Genomic DNA, 13,920 nt, shown 5'->3' with positions numbered 1-13,920 from the left:
TATTTATCGACAATCCATTTTACATCACCTTTCACCATTCTCTTCAAAAACAAGAATCATTTTCTTCACATTTCTACTATGAATCACAGATGGAAATCTACTGGGTGAGGTTAGCTTCATTCAATTGATGTGGGACCCAAACACCGAGCATGATATAACCAAGTTGATACAGATGGTTTTTTTGAGTATTGGGGAATATGTACCCATGGCACGTAAAAGGGCACCATTCGAGTGTGATTGTTACCAGCGTCGCTTCACTGGCACCTGTGTCGGTGGCACATGTAAAAGATTCGAGCGAAGTCATTGCCAGTATCGCCTGACTGGCACCCATGCAGGTGGCACATAAAAAGCACCCACTACATTCGGAGTGGTTGGCGTTAGGAAGGGCATGCAACTGTAGAAACTCTGCCAGATCAAGACTGGAGCCTGGTGCAGCCATCTGGTTCGCTAGCTCTCAGTCAAAACATCCAACCCATGCCAGCATGGACAACAGACGTTAAATGATGATGATGATGATGATGATGATGATGATATATGTGTAAATTCGATAGCAGTACCACATGACTGGCAATTGTGCTAGTGGAGTGCTAAGAGCACCATCCGAGCGTGATCGTTGCCAGGGCCGCAGACTGGCCCCCGTGCCGGTGGCATGTAAAAGCATCATTCGAGTGTGATCATTACCAGCATCACCTTACTGGCACTTGTGCAGGTGGTACGTGAAAAACAACATTTGAGCGAGGGCGTTGCCAATGCCGCTGGACTGGCTCCTGCACAGGTGACATGTAAAAACACCATTTGAACATGGCCATTGCCAGTACCGCCTGACTGGCCCTCGTGCCGGTGGCACATAAAAGCACCCACTACACTCTCGGAGTGGTTGGCATTAGAAAGGGCATCCAGCTGTAGAAACTCTGCCAGATCAGATTGGAGCCTGGTGCAGCCATCTGGCTCACCAGTCCCCAGTCAAACCGTCCAACCCATACCACCATGGAAAGTGGACGTTAAATGATGATGACAATGATGATGATGTATGTATATATGTATGTGTGTGTGTGTGTGTATGTGAGAATGTGATCTGAAAAACAGATATTAAAATAATGATGACGATTGCATGACATAAGAAGGGCATTCAACAAGGATTGAACCTGGAAACTTACAAATGACTGACACTGATACAACCTCGGATCCCTCCACAACTTTTGGTGGATATTTGATTTCAACTAATTCCGTGAAAGGTTCCTCCAAGGACACGTTCACTGACAAGGGCTGACTCATCTCATGTGTAGAACCTTCTGCCTGTGGATAAATACATTAAAAGAAGGGTCAGTGTGGTGGGGGTGCTTGGTGGAGGTGTTAGTATAATGAGGGGACTGTAATGGTCACTATTATTATTATTATTATTATTATTATTATTATTATTTATTATTATTATTATTCTATACTCTTTTCTCTTTTACTTGTTTCAGTCATTTGACTGCGGCCATGCTGGAGCACCGCCTTTAATCGAGCAACTCGACCCCGGGACTTATTCTTTGTAAGCCTAGTACTTATTCTTTGTAAGCCCAGTACTTATTCTATTGGTCTCTTTTGCCGAACCGCTAAGTGACGGGGACATAAACACACCCGCATCAGTTGTCAAGCAATGCTAGGGGGACAAACACAGACACACAAACACATACACATATATATATATATATACATATATACGACGGGCTTCTTTCAGTTTCCGTCTACCAAATCCACTCACAAGGCTTTGGTCGACCCGAGGCTATAGTAGAAGACACTTGCCCAAGGTGCCACGCAGTGGGACTGAACCCGGAACCATGTGGTTGGTAAACAAGCTACTTACCACACAGCCACTCCTGCATCTATGTTTGACTTTTACTTTATGTTTTGTACAAGTTGGCTCCAAGTCTCACCCAGAGACCTCAAGAGACAACAGGTTGGAAGTTTTATGTTGTACTAGTGAATGTCTAATAAATAAATTTAAAAAATAAAAAAATTGTTTGTTTTAAACCTTGAGATTACATAGAGAGTATTTTGCGTAGGATATGAGCAGTTCCCATGAGCACTATCTTTTGAATTTCTGCCATTTTGGGGTTTCCTGGTATCTGAGTTAGGTAGCAATCAGCCCCTTTTGCTATCATTCCCAGGGCACCTATGACAACAGGTATTGTTTTAGTCTTCAGGTTCCACATTTTGCTGATTTCTATTTCAAGATCTTTATATTTGCTCAGTTTTTTGTAGGTCTTGACAGATACGTTTATATCAATTGGGACAGTCATATCAATGAGGAGTTATTATTATTATTATTATTATTATTATTATTATTGAGTGAGAGAGCAGTGCATGCCATCAAAGTGACATTGGGGTACAAATTTACGAAGCCTAATATACCCGTCTGATAAGGGTACACCAAGCACATGCATCACAACCACATGTGCATGACATGGCAATCTCTGATCAAGATAAACAGCACATGACCTTGCCAGTGGGCCCTAGTTAGTATATTCTTCAGGTTGAGTAGCTCATCCTGTTCAAAAGGTCACTCAATAAGGGTTGTTTAAGGATGTTGAAAGAACCACCCATGTTTCCAGAGGTGAATTATTCAAACCCCAAAGAATCCCTCTCAACACATGGCTATGATGCTCCCACACTACTTCTGCTCGTGATCAGAGATGCACATATCGTCAGCCACTAAGGGACATGCTCAACTGGTTAAGGTCAAACAACTGACAAGCAAATCTGTGGTATTGAGCAGAATATTTGCTGTAGCCCATCTTTTATACCAAGACAAAACAATGTACATGATAACACTTCCAATCAGTTAAGATCAGAAGCCATGAGAGCCACTGCCTGGTACTGCATCAGGCATTAGCAAATCTGTGGTATTGAGCAGAATATTTGCTGTAGCCCATCTTTTATACCAAGACAAAACAATGTACATGATAACACTTCCTATCAGTTAAGATCAGAAGCCATGAGAGCCACTGCCTGGTACTGCATCAGGGCATTAGCAAATCTGTGGTATTGAGCAGAATATTTGCTGTAGCCCATCTTTTATACCAAGACAAAACAATGTACATGATAACACTTCCTATCAGTTAAGATCAGAAGCCATGAGAGCCACTGCCTGGTACTGCATCAGGGCATTAGCAAATCTGTGGTATTGAGCAGAATATTTGTTGTAGCCCATCTTTTATACCAAGACAAAACAATGTACATGATAACACTTCCTATCAGTTAAGATCAGAAGCCATGAGAGCCACTGCCTGGTACAGCATCAGGGCATTAGCAAATCTGTGGTATTGAGCAGAATATTTGCTGTAGCCCATCTTTTATACCAAGACAAAACAATGTACATGATAACACTTCCTATCAGTTAAGATCAGAAGCCATGAGAGCCACTGCCTGGTACAGCATCAGGGCATTAGCAAATCTGTGGTATTGAGCAGAATATTTGTTGTAGCCCATCTTTTATACCAAGACAAAACAATGTACATGATAACACTTCCTATCAGTTAAGATCAGAAGCCATGAGAGCCACTGCCTGGTACAGCATCAGGGCATTAGCAAATCTGTGGTATTGAGCAGAATATTTGTTGTAGCCCATCTTTTATACCAGACAAAACAATGTACATGATAACACTTCCTATCAGTTAAGATCAGAAGCCATGAGAGCCACTGCCTGTACTGCATCAGGGCATTAGCAAATCTGTGGTATTGAGCAGAATATTTGTTGTAGCCCATCTTTTATACCAAGACAAAACAATGTACATGATAACACTTCCAATCAGTTAAGATCAGAAGCCATGAGAGCCACTGCCTGGTACTGCATCAGGGCATTAGCAAATCTGTGGTATTGAGCAGAATATTTGCTGTAGCCCATCTTTTATACCAAGACAAAACAATGTACATGATAACACTTCCTATCAGTTAAGATCAGAAGCCACGCGAGCCACTGCCTGGTACTGCATCAGGGCATTTATTGTGATTATTATTATTATTATTATCATTATTATTATCATCATTACTATTATCATTATTATTATTATTATCATTATTATTATTATTATTATTATTATCATTATTATTATCATTATTATTATCATCATTATTATTATCATTATTATTATTATTTTTTTTTTTCTTCTTTCAAATTTGCTTCCATTTCTTGCCGAGTGTCTTCCTGACTCCTAGGGCAAAGAAACTCATTGGTAGGCCATTAAACCAAACTCAATAGTTCGTTCATTTTTTTTTTTTTTTTAAGTTAAATTAAAATACATGAGCAGCAACAGTTCACACATCGACAATGCTCTTCTCAATACGTGTGATGTACCAGTTAAGACAATCTTTTGCACTTCTTGCAGGGATGGTAAGCCAGGGATCATTCTCATATAATTTTCGGTTCCCTTCTTGATCATTCCTAGTGCTCCTACGATCACTGGTATTGTAACCGCCTTGAGATGCCACATTTCCTCAATTTCAATGAGCAGGTCTTTATATTTTCTGAGCTTGTCAAATTCTTTCGCCGAGATATTATGATCACAGGGGATGCTCATGTCGATCAATAAGCAAACTTTATTGTTTTGGTCTTTCTCAACAATATCCGGTTTATTGGCTTTGATGGTTCGGACTGTATGTACTGGAAAGTCCCACAGAATGGTTACATTTTCTCCTTCAGTTACAGCCTCAGGGTGGTGATTATACCACTTGTCGGCAGTTTTGATATTGTATTGCCGACTTATTAGCCAGTGTAGATATTGGCCAACTCTGTCATGTCTTAATTTATACTCCACTGGTGCTAAGACTTTACATCCAGAGATTAGATGGATTATTATTATTATTATTATTATTATTATTATTATTATCATTATTGTTGTGCTTTTCATGTGCCACCTGCACAGGAGCCAGTTCAGTGGCACTGGCAATGACCTCGCTCGAATGTTTTTTCACGTGCCACCAGCACAAGTGCCAGTAAGGCAACACAGGTAACAATCATGCTCAAATGGAGCTTTTTACGTGCCTCCGGCACGGAAGCCAGTTTGTTGCATTTAGAAAGTTGATCCGGTTAAACTAAAGCGTTCAACCCGGTCACAAAAACAAAAACAAAAAATGCAAAACCTAATAAATAATGCTTATCTTACTATGACGTTTAAGTATCTTTGGACCGCATCGGTGTGATTAGAGATAGAAGCATACACCATCACAGGGACTTTTCCAATCTCATTTGGTTCCATTCTAAATGCCACAGCAACTTCAGTCTGATCAGCAGTCATCTAAATAATGAATAAAACATGTTTTTTTTTATATAAATGTATGTATTCATGCATGTGTGTGTATGTAAGTATTTATATACGTTTATATGTGTGTGATCAGTCCGCAGTGACTGTGGTAAATATCATTTTCCCAAGGTGCCACTCTGTGAGACTGAACCTGAAACCTTGTGGTTAGGAAGTAACCTTTTTACCATACAGCTATGCTTGGTGTAAAGGGTGTATATTGTGTACATTTGTATAAAGAGAGAGGTGTATAGGAGAATGTGTGTATAAATAGAGGGGTCTGTAGAGGAATGTATGCAGAGAGAAATGTAGATGGGTACATGTGAGTAATAAGTGGTGTAATGGGTTTATGTATGTACTAGCAGTATCGCCCGGCGTTGCTCGGGTTTGTAAGGGAAATAACTATAAAGCAGTTTTAGAGAGTTATAGCCAAAAAATGGAAAAAAAATTATGGTAAATTTTTTTTTTAGTTAAAAAGGTCGAGTTGCGTCCCCTAGACAGTCTGTGGTTTGTGTTTCTGATTCTCGACCCCATGTCGAATTTATCGATTTTTTTCAGAACTGGGGGAACTTTTCAAAATTTTCGCTGCGTTAGTTTTGAATTATGACATTGGGCTATGTGTGTGTCAAGTTTCATCAGAATCGGTTGAAAGCTGTGGTCAGGGTGAGGGTACAACCTGACAGACACACAGAAACACACACAGACAAACTGCCGTTTATATATAGAGATAAAAAGATGGGTATTGGGAACATGTGTCGAGAGATGTGTAGAGAGAAGATGTATGGGATCTTTTCGGTTTGAACGGCAGTTTTTAACATAATTTCTAGGTAATTAAACACTTTTAAACTTCGTATACTGGTAGAATGTGTTTATAAAACATCTTTTTCTCTTGGCTTTATTGAGAAAATTCTATACTTTGTAAGATATTTGTTGGGTTTTTTTTTCTTCAATTTCTGAAATTTCAACCAATCAATGACGTGTATTGAGGTAAAAAAAATATTCTGTGCCGTATGAATATGTCCCTCATTTAAGAAACAGATTGGGTTTGTTTACATTTGTGAAGAAAAAAAGATACCCTTACCCCCACCCCTTACCCTAACCCTAAAACAGATTGAAATGCAATAGATCGATACTAGGGTCATAATTATGGGTGACAATTTCACATGACACCACTAGAAAAAAACTGCTGTTCAAACGGAAAAGATCCGATGTATGTGTAGAACTGGTATGGGAAAACTTTTTCAAGAAGTGTACCACATAAGACATCGCTCATCATCAGGTGGGTTGCACTGCTAAAAATTTACAAAGTAATTTTTCATTGGTTCATCATTCAGAAAGTCCCATGGGCTGCAGTTTGCCTGTGACTGATGTTGAACACCTGCTGTCGCATTCGAGAAGAGTACAACTGTCGAGCGAATCTGTAATTAAGATAGTTCCGCCGACCTTCCTGAATAGGGAGGAGTGAGCCTGTTTTCTTTCGGTAGTTGCTATGGCGAAAGAAGTAGTGTGGAAGACGAGAGTAAAGGGAATTGCAACAGGCATGTTCATCTCCAGTCTCGAGCTAATCGACTTTTTCGTTTTTCACATGAAATGGAAAATAAGGGTGGAGAAGAAATGCCTGTCGCAAAGTGTGTTTCGTAAAAGATGGAAGTCTATAGCAAGTATGTTGCGAGTGAAAGAACCTGTTTAAATGAGAATATAAAAAAGGAGAAAGCAAAGTCTTCAGTGCGAGTATGTGGTTTGTGGGGTCGACCGCGTCCTCCGCTTCATTTCTTGTAAATCACTCTTTCTCATTTAATTGTATATTTAATTGCTGCTCAGATGCAGCACGGATTTTTGTCAGTGAACAGGTCGCGGTCTTAAAGCGACGAAAATATTTTGACAAATTAAACTTAAATGTTGAAGTGAATCAAACGGCTTTTGTGTGTTTCTTAAATGGCTTATAAACATCTTCCACGCTGCAATTGTTTTCGTTTCAGCACACAATCTCAGATCAAATCACTTGCTATGCAAGTACATCTCCGCAATATATTTTAATTGTTTGTTTATTCATATGCTTCGTCGCATTCGATACCCTGACCCCAATATTTGCTTTGTCTGTCCTCGTATCGTCACCTCTTTTTCTCAACCTCATGGTTAATAAAGAAATTGACTGATGTAGAGGTATATTTGCAGAGATTTGAAATTCAAACATAGAGGATTATTAGTGAATACAACGATTCATCCATCAACGAGAACCACAATTTAGCCTTTTAGTAAGAGAAAATTTGACTTACATTGATTGTTTTTTCTTCTTTTACAGTCTTGTTAGAATTCATTAACTGAACTGTGACCTAGAAACAGGAAATAACAAAAAAATAATTGAAGAAAAATATGACAACGAAGCAGAAACTGAATCGGAAATGCAGCTCTGGCATTTGATCCTCAGAAGTGGAGAGGTTGGTAACAAAAAAAGTCAAACTAGCTATTTTCAATTCAATTTCCATATCTATCCTTAGCTATGGTCATGGATGCTGGGTAATGACTAAAAGAAAAGAAATGCTTGCTTGGTGAGGAGGGTGTTTATTGGAAACCCTGCAGGATGTTGGGTAATGACAAAAAGAAAAGAAATACTTGCTTGGTGAGGAGGGTGTTTATTGGAAACCCTGCGGACGTTGGGTAATGACTAAAAGAAAAGAAATACTTGCTTGGTGAGGAGGGTGTTTATTGGAAACCCTGCAGGATGAAAAACAAAACCCGTCAAAGGGCGGAGGAACTCTTGAGAGTCAACAGCCATCCAATAAATGTCTTAAGGCTGTATCATGCTTGGGGACATAGAAATAATCGGACTGAATACAAGATCGCGCAGTTAAACCATGTATTCTGATTCTTTTTATCTTCAAACCAGCCAGAGCTGACCTCTCCCTCTGCAATGCCATTCGAAATCTAACCAATTGCATCATTGAAATTGCAGAGTTACAAGACAAAGCATAATTAATTCAAAGCAATGTAAATAAATAGGCATTACACCAGACAGGGCAATTGGAATGCTAAAGGGTTAACCCTTAGCATTTCAACCTGTCAGATCTGTTTTATGTTGAAACTGGCCTGATTTGGCCTCTCATACCTACCTTACAATGCCATTCTGAAAATAAACAAACACATCATTGAAATCTTAAAGCTTTGTCAAATGTAAAGCTTATTTATTCACATTGTTTTGAATTACTCATGCATTATTTCAGAGTAATCTGAATGCTAAAGGATTAACCTTTTAGCATTTAAACCAGCCATCTCTCTCTCTATCCGCTCAGTCGAAGTCGACTCTCGGTTACTCGATGGATCAGTGTCCTCCAGTCAGTTCTATCCTGGGCCGCCTCCTTCAGACTGACTATGTCCATTCTGGTATCACTCCTGATGGTGTCAAGCCAGTGGGTTCTTGGTCGGCCTCTTTCTCTCTTGCCACTGACCATTCCGTATATATATATATCCGCTCAGTCGAAGTCGACTCTCGGTCACTCGCTGGATCAGTGTCCTCCAGTCAGTTCTATCCTGGGCCGCTTCTTTCAGACTGGCTATGTCCATTCCGGTATTACTCTTGATGGTGTCAAGCCAGTGGGTTCTTGGTCGGCCTCTTTCTCTCTTGCCACTGACCATTCCGTATATATATATATATATATATATAATATATATATATATATATATATATATATATATATATATATGTCCGCTCAGTCGAAGTCGACTCTCGGTTACTCCATGGATCAGTGTCCTTCAGTCAGTTCTATCCTGGGCCAGTTCCTTCTGACTGGCCATGTCCATTCCGGTATCACTCTTGATGGTGTCAAGCCAGCGGGTTCTTGGTCGGCCTCTTCCTCTCTTGCCACTGACCATTCCAAGCATGATGTCCTTCTCCAGGGATTCTCTCCGCATAATATGACCGAAATATGCCAATCTACGCTGGCCAAAATATTTTACCTGTTTTACGTTCAAATTGGCCAGGTTCAGCCTCTTACACCTATCCTCCAATGTCATTCTTAAAATAATAATCACATTATCAAAATCTTGAAGCTACAAGATAATGCAAGATTAATTTTTTGGAAATCTGAATGAAAAGTATTATATTTGACAGCGTAATATGAATACTAAGGGTTAACCCTTTCGCATTTAAACCAGTGAGATCTGTTTTATGTTCAAACTGGTCTGATTTAGCCTCTCCTACCTACCTTACAATGTCATTCTGAAAATAAACAAACTCATCATCGAAATTTCAAAGCTTTTAGATAAAGCATGATTAATTTAAAACAATGTGAATAAATACATTTGACTGAGTAATCTGAATGCTAAAGGGTTAAGTATCACAGGCGGTGAGCTGGCAGAAACGTTAGCATGCCGGGTGAAACGCTTAGCGGTATTTCGTCTGCTGTTACGTTCTGAGTTCAAATTCCGCTGAGGTCGACTTTGCCTTTCATCCTTTCGGGGTCGATAAATTAAGTACCAGTTGCGCACTGGGGTCGATGTAATCGACTTAATCCCTTTGTCTGTCCTTGTTTGTCCACTCTGTGTTTAGCCCCCTTGTGAGTAATAATGAAATAGGTTAAGTATCACAGGAATGACCTTCAAGTGATGGGAAGCAGGGGGTAGAATTGGAGGCTAGAGTTGTAGGTGCTGGTTCAGTAATGTGCCAGCTTTAGCATTCAGTTTCAAAAGAGGTGAGGTAAAAAAACCCAAAGTTGCTATTTTCAGTTCAGTTTTCATGCCTGTCCTCACCTGTAGTCATTAACTAGCAGAAATACCCATCGTTGACTGGGTTCAGAAAGAGTCTTCAAAAATTATACCCTGATTTATGAAAGTTACTGCTTCGATATTATTAAATGTTTCATAGCGGAATATCTGCAAGCTCTTATTGCCAGGTTTCGACCCAAAAAGTTATAATATTTTACTAATAGGTCTATCTCTAGTCAGTCTCTTCGGCTCTTTCTTGTTTCCTATGCTGAGATTGCTTAGGTAGTCGAAATTTAATTTTATTCGGAGGCATTGTAGTAGGGTGAATTAATCTATAAGATAGGGGACTTAACTCATGTTAGCAAATTTACAGATTTCATCGACATGAAAATTGGTAAAAGTTATGGTTGAAAATCTATTTTTACCACTATCCGGGGGTGCCTCGGGAAAAATAAGTTGACAAAAGCATAGCCATGATTGTGACCAATATCCTCCTAAATTTGGAGCAACATGCATGTTAATTTGTGGACAGGCATAAAGTACATTCACGTATACACACACACATCCTGCCTTTTATAGATATAGATGTTGGATAGCGACTGAAAGGGTATGATTGCGAATACAAGTGGCCAAACTGGGGATCTACTGAAGAATCTCAGGAGTAATGTTACTCAGCAGGGTGCACAGCTTGAAAACAAGGGAGTCTCTCCAGGTCAAGCTGTTACTTGTCTGCTCTGAGAGATCACAGCTCTGTTACTATAGACATGTATTTAGAATATTGCAAGAAAGACTTGCAAGATGAATTCTTCAAACTAGGCCAACCAGCCAGAGACCTAGGGGTAAACCAAAAAGGTAATGGCTGGATAATATCTTTGTTCTGTGTTGGTCATGCTTGGGAATCCTGTCAGAAACTATAATGACAGTTGCTTCTGATAAGACCTGACAGAGGAGGTGTCTGAGCACTATCTCCATGACTCTCCTAGGAATAGTAGGCTGCAAAAATGGATGGATGGAAGTACATCACCAACTTTTCAGACACAGAGGGCCTGGAACCTCCCATAATCTCCACTACTTTATGAGCAAGAAATTCAAATTCTAATGGGCACCTGACTAGTTTACTGGTACTTTGTACAGACTAGTACCTTGCACAGTACAACAGTACAATATTAATGAACTTGTGTCATTTATATTAATGTACATGTACCTGTATTACATTCAGACAAATTAAATATTTGTTCAATTTAGATTGTGATTATCCCTGGTTTAGAAAAATCAGTAATCTGAAATGGTTTTGGAACTAAATGTTCTGGAAAACTGATGTTGTTTCTGTACTTAAGGAATTTTGCATTTTTGTAATCAACCAATCAATCCCAACAGAAGCAATTGCCCCAGCTCCCCTTCTTCATCTACGAAGCAATTGCCCCAGCTCCCCTTCAGGATTGGCGAAAGCGATATGGTGGACAATGAAAAACTTGGTCAATGACAGTCAAGGCTGATCTGGAACCCAACCTAGGCCCCCATGTCTATGGCATTCGCCGCTGGAATAGGGAGTGGTTGGAGATCACGCGGTCATTAACCTCAAATTGCCAGGCCTGGTCGGCATTTATGAGAGATGCAGCATTGAGGATGAATGAAGCCAGCTTAACCCACCCTGGGTGAATGCTCTCAGAAACTATTGAAATAGCAATAACTTGAATGTAGGGCTTGAAAACAGAAATGATCCCTATAATAATAGGTGCCTTGGATGTGGTTAAAAAACATACAAGCAAATACATAAAAAAAACACCAGGACTTAACAATATATATAACATATATATAAGGCGGCGAGCTGGCAGAAACGTTAGCACACCGGGCGAAATGCTTAGCGGTATTGCGTCTGTCGTTGCGTTCTGAGTTCAAATTCCGCCGAGGTCGACTTTGCCTTTCATCCTTTCGGGGTCGATAAATTAAGTACCAGCTATGCACTGGGATCGATGTAATCGACTTAATCCGTTTGTCTGTCCTTGTTTGTCCCCTCTATGTTTAGCCCCTTGTGGGCAATAAAGAAACAAATATATATAACATACTAAAAATAGCGTTGCTATGCACTGCACAGAGCCACTAACGTAGCTAGGGTTGGTACCACTTGGGGCAGCCCTTCCATTTGCTGCATTATTTGGACCCCACAAAAACCACAAATTGCATCCAGCAGACCAAAAATTGATGCCCCTTTAAAAGTGTCACCCAGCTTGGACTGCCCCTATCCCCAACACCCAGCTATGCTAGTGCACATAGCTTATGTAGAGCAAGTTCAATGCAATAAAAATAACAAAACTAAAACAAACCACATCAAATACCCAAGATACACAGAGCTGCACTTGGAAGTACATGCTTACAATTCAACCAAGTGGCCACCTTAATAATAATAATAATAATAATAATAATAATAATAATAATAATAATAATAATAATAATAAGTGCCCTGATACGGTACCAGGCAGTGGCTCTCGTGGCTTCTGATCTTAACTGATTGGAAGTGTTATCATGTACATTGTTTTGTCTTGGTATAAAAGATGGGCTACAGCAAATATTCTGCTCAATACCACAGATTTGCTTGTCAGTTGTTTGACCTTAACCAGTTGAGCATGTCCCTTAGTGGCTGACGATATGTGCATCTCTGATCATGAGCAGAAGTAGTGGGGGAGCATCAAGGCCATGTGTTGAGAGGCCTTCTTTGGAGTTTGAATAATTCGCCTCTGGAAACTTGGGTGTTTCGTTCAACATCCTTAAACAACCCTTATTGAGTGACCTTTTAAGCGGGATGGGTTACTTGACCAGAAGAAAATTCTAGCTGAGCCCCACCTGCAAGGTCATGTGCTGTTTATCTTGATATGAGATCACCATGTCGCGCACATATGGTTGTAATGCATGTGCCTAGTGTACCCTTATCAGATGGGTAGTCATGATGGGTATACTGGGCTTTGTATATTTTGCTCCAGTGTCACTTTGATGGCATGCACTGCTCTCTCATTCAACAACAATAATAATAATAATGATAATAATAATAATAATAATAACAAAAATTCTTTTTACTATAAGCACACAGTCTGGACTTTTTGCTGGTGGGGTGTTAGTCAATTACATTGGCTCTTGTGCTTAACTGATATTTACTTTATTAATCCTAAAAGGATAAAAGGTCAAGTCATCCTCAGTAGAATTTGACCTTAAAGCATAAAATGCTGGGAGAAATACTGCAAAGTAATTTTCAACATTTTAACCAATCATATTTGGTCAAAATATTCTGCCTGTTTTATGTTCAAACCGACCATATCCAGCCTCTCCAACCTACCTTACAATGTCATTCTAAAAGTAGACAATCACATCAGTGACATCTTGAAGCTATGAGATAATGCAGGATTAATTCAAAATGACGAGGTGGTCAAGCATGACCTTCGTACTTTGAGGCCTCACAGAGGCTATGACGAAAAACCGAGTCATCTGGAGATATGCTGTGACGTCGAAGACCCGACAAATGCAGTGAGTTCATGGCTCGCAGGATGGCCTGCTGCGCTAACCTTGGATTGTAGAGTGACTCGCTGTTCTTGAGGAGACCTGTTGAGTCAAGTTTGTTAAGACACCTGTGCTGGTGACACATAAAAGCACCGTTCGAGCGTGGCAGTTACGCCTGACTGGTGTCCGTGTCGGTGACATGTAAAAGCACCAACCGATTGTGGCTGTTGCCAGCCTCATCTGGCTCCTGTGCAGGTGGCACATAAAAAGCACCCACTACACTCACGGAGTGGTTGGCTTTAGGAAGGGCATCCAGCTGTAGAAACACTGCCAAATCAGACTGGAGCCTGGTGCAGCCTCCGTGGCTTACCAGACCCCGGTCGAATCATCCAACCCATGCCAGCATGGAGAACGGACGCTAAATGATGATGATGATGACGATGATGAT

General features: G+C 40.1%; 1 protein-coding gene across 1 annotated transcript in view; it reads right to left on the bottom strand.

The window, feature by feature from the left end:
• The window catches only part of LOC115226112 (CD109 antigen-like), a 161,648-nt gene that overhangs the window by 33,333 nt on the left and 114,395 nt on the right, over positions 1 to 13,920 (bottom strand). Inside the window, exons 23-25 of the mRNA XM_036514831.1 lie at positions 7,559 to 7,615; positions 5,148 to 5,279; positions 1,158 to 1,296 (exon numbers count right to left, since the gene is read on the bottom strand). Coding sequence (XP_036370724.1) covers positions 1,158 to 1,296; positions 5,148 to 5,279; positions 7,559 to 7,615 — 328 coding nt within the window. The remainder of the gene's footprint in view (positions 1 to 1,157; positions 1,297 to 5,147; positions 5,280 to 7,558; positions 7,616 to 13,920) is intronic.

This window comes from Octopus sinensis, linkage group LG29 (genome assembly GCF_006345805.1).
Source record: "Octopus sinensis linkage group LG29, ASM634580v1, whole genome shotgun sequence".
In the NCBI taxonomy this organism is placed as follows: domain Eukaryota; kingdom Metazoa; phylum Mollusca; class Cephalopoda; order Octopoda; family Octopodidae; genus Octopus; species Octopus sinensis.
Note: the sequence above shows the minus strand (reverse complement) of the source record. Positions and strands in the feature narration are given on the sequence as shown.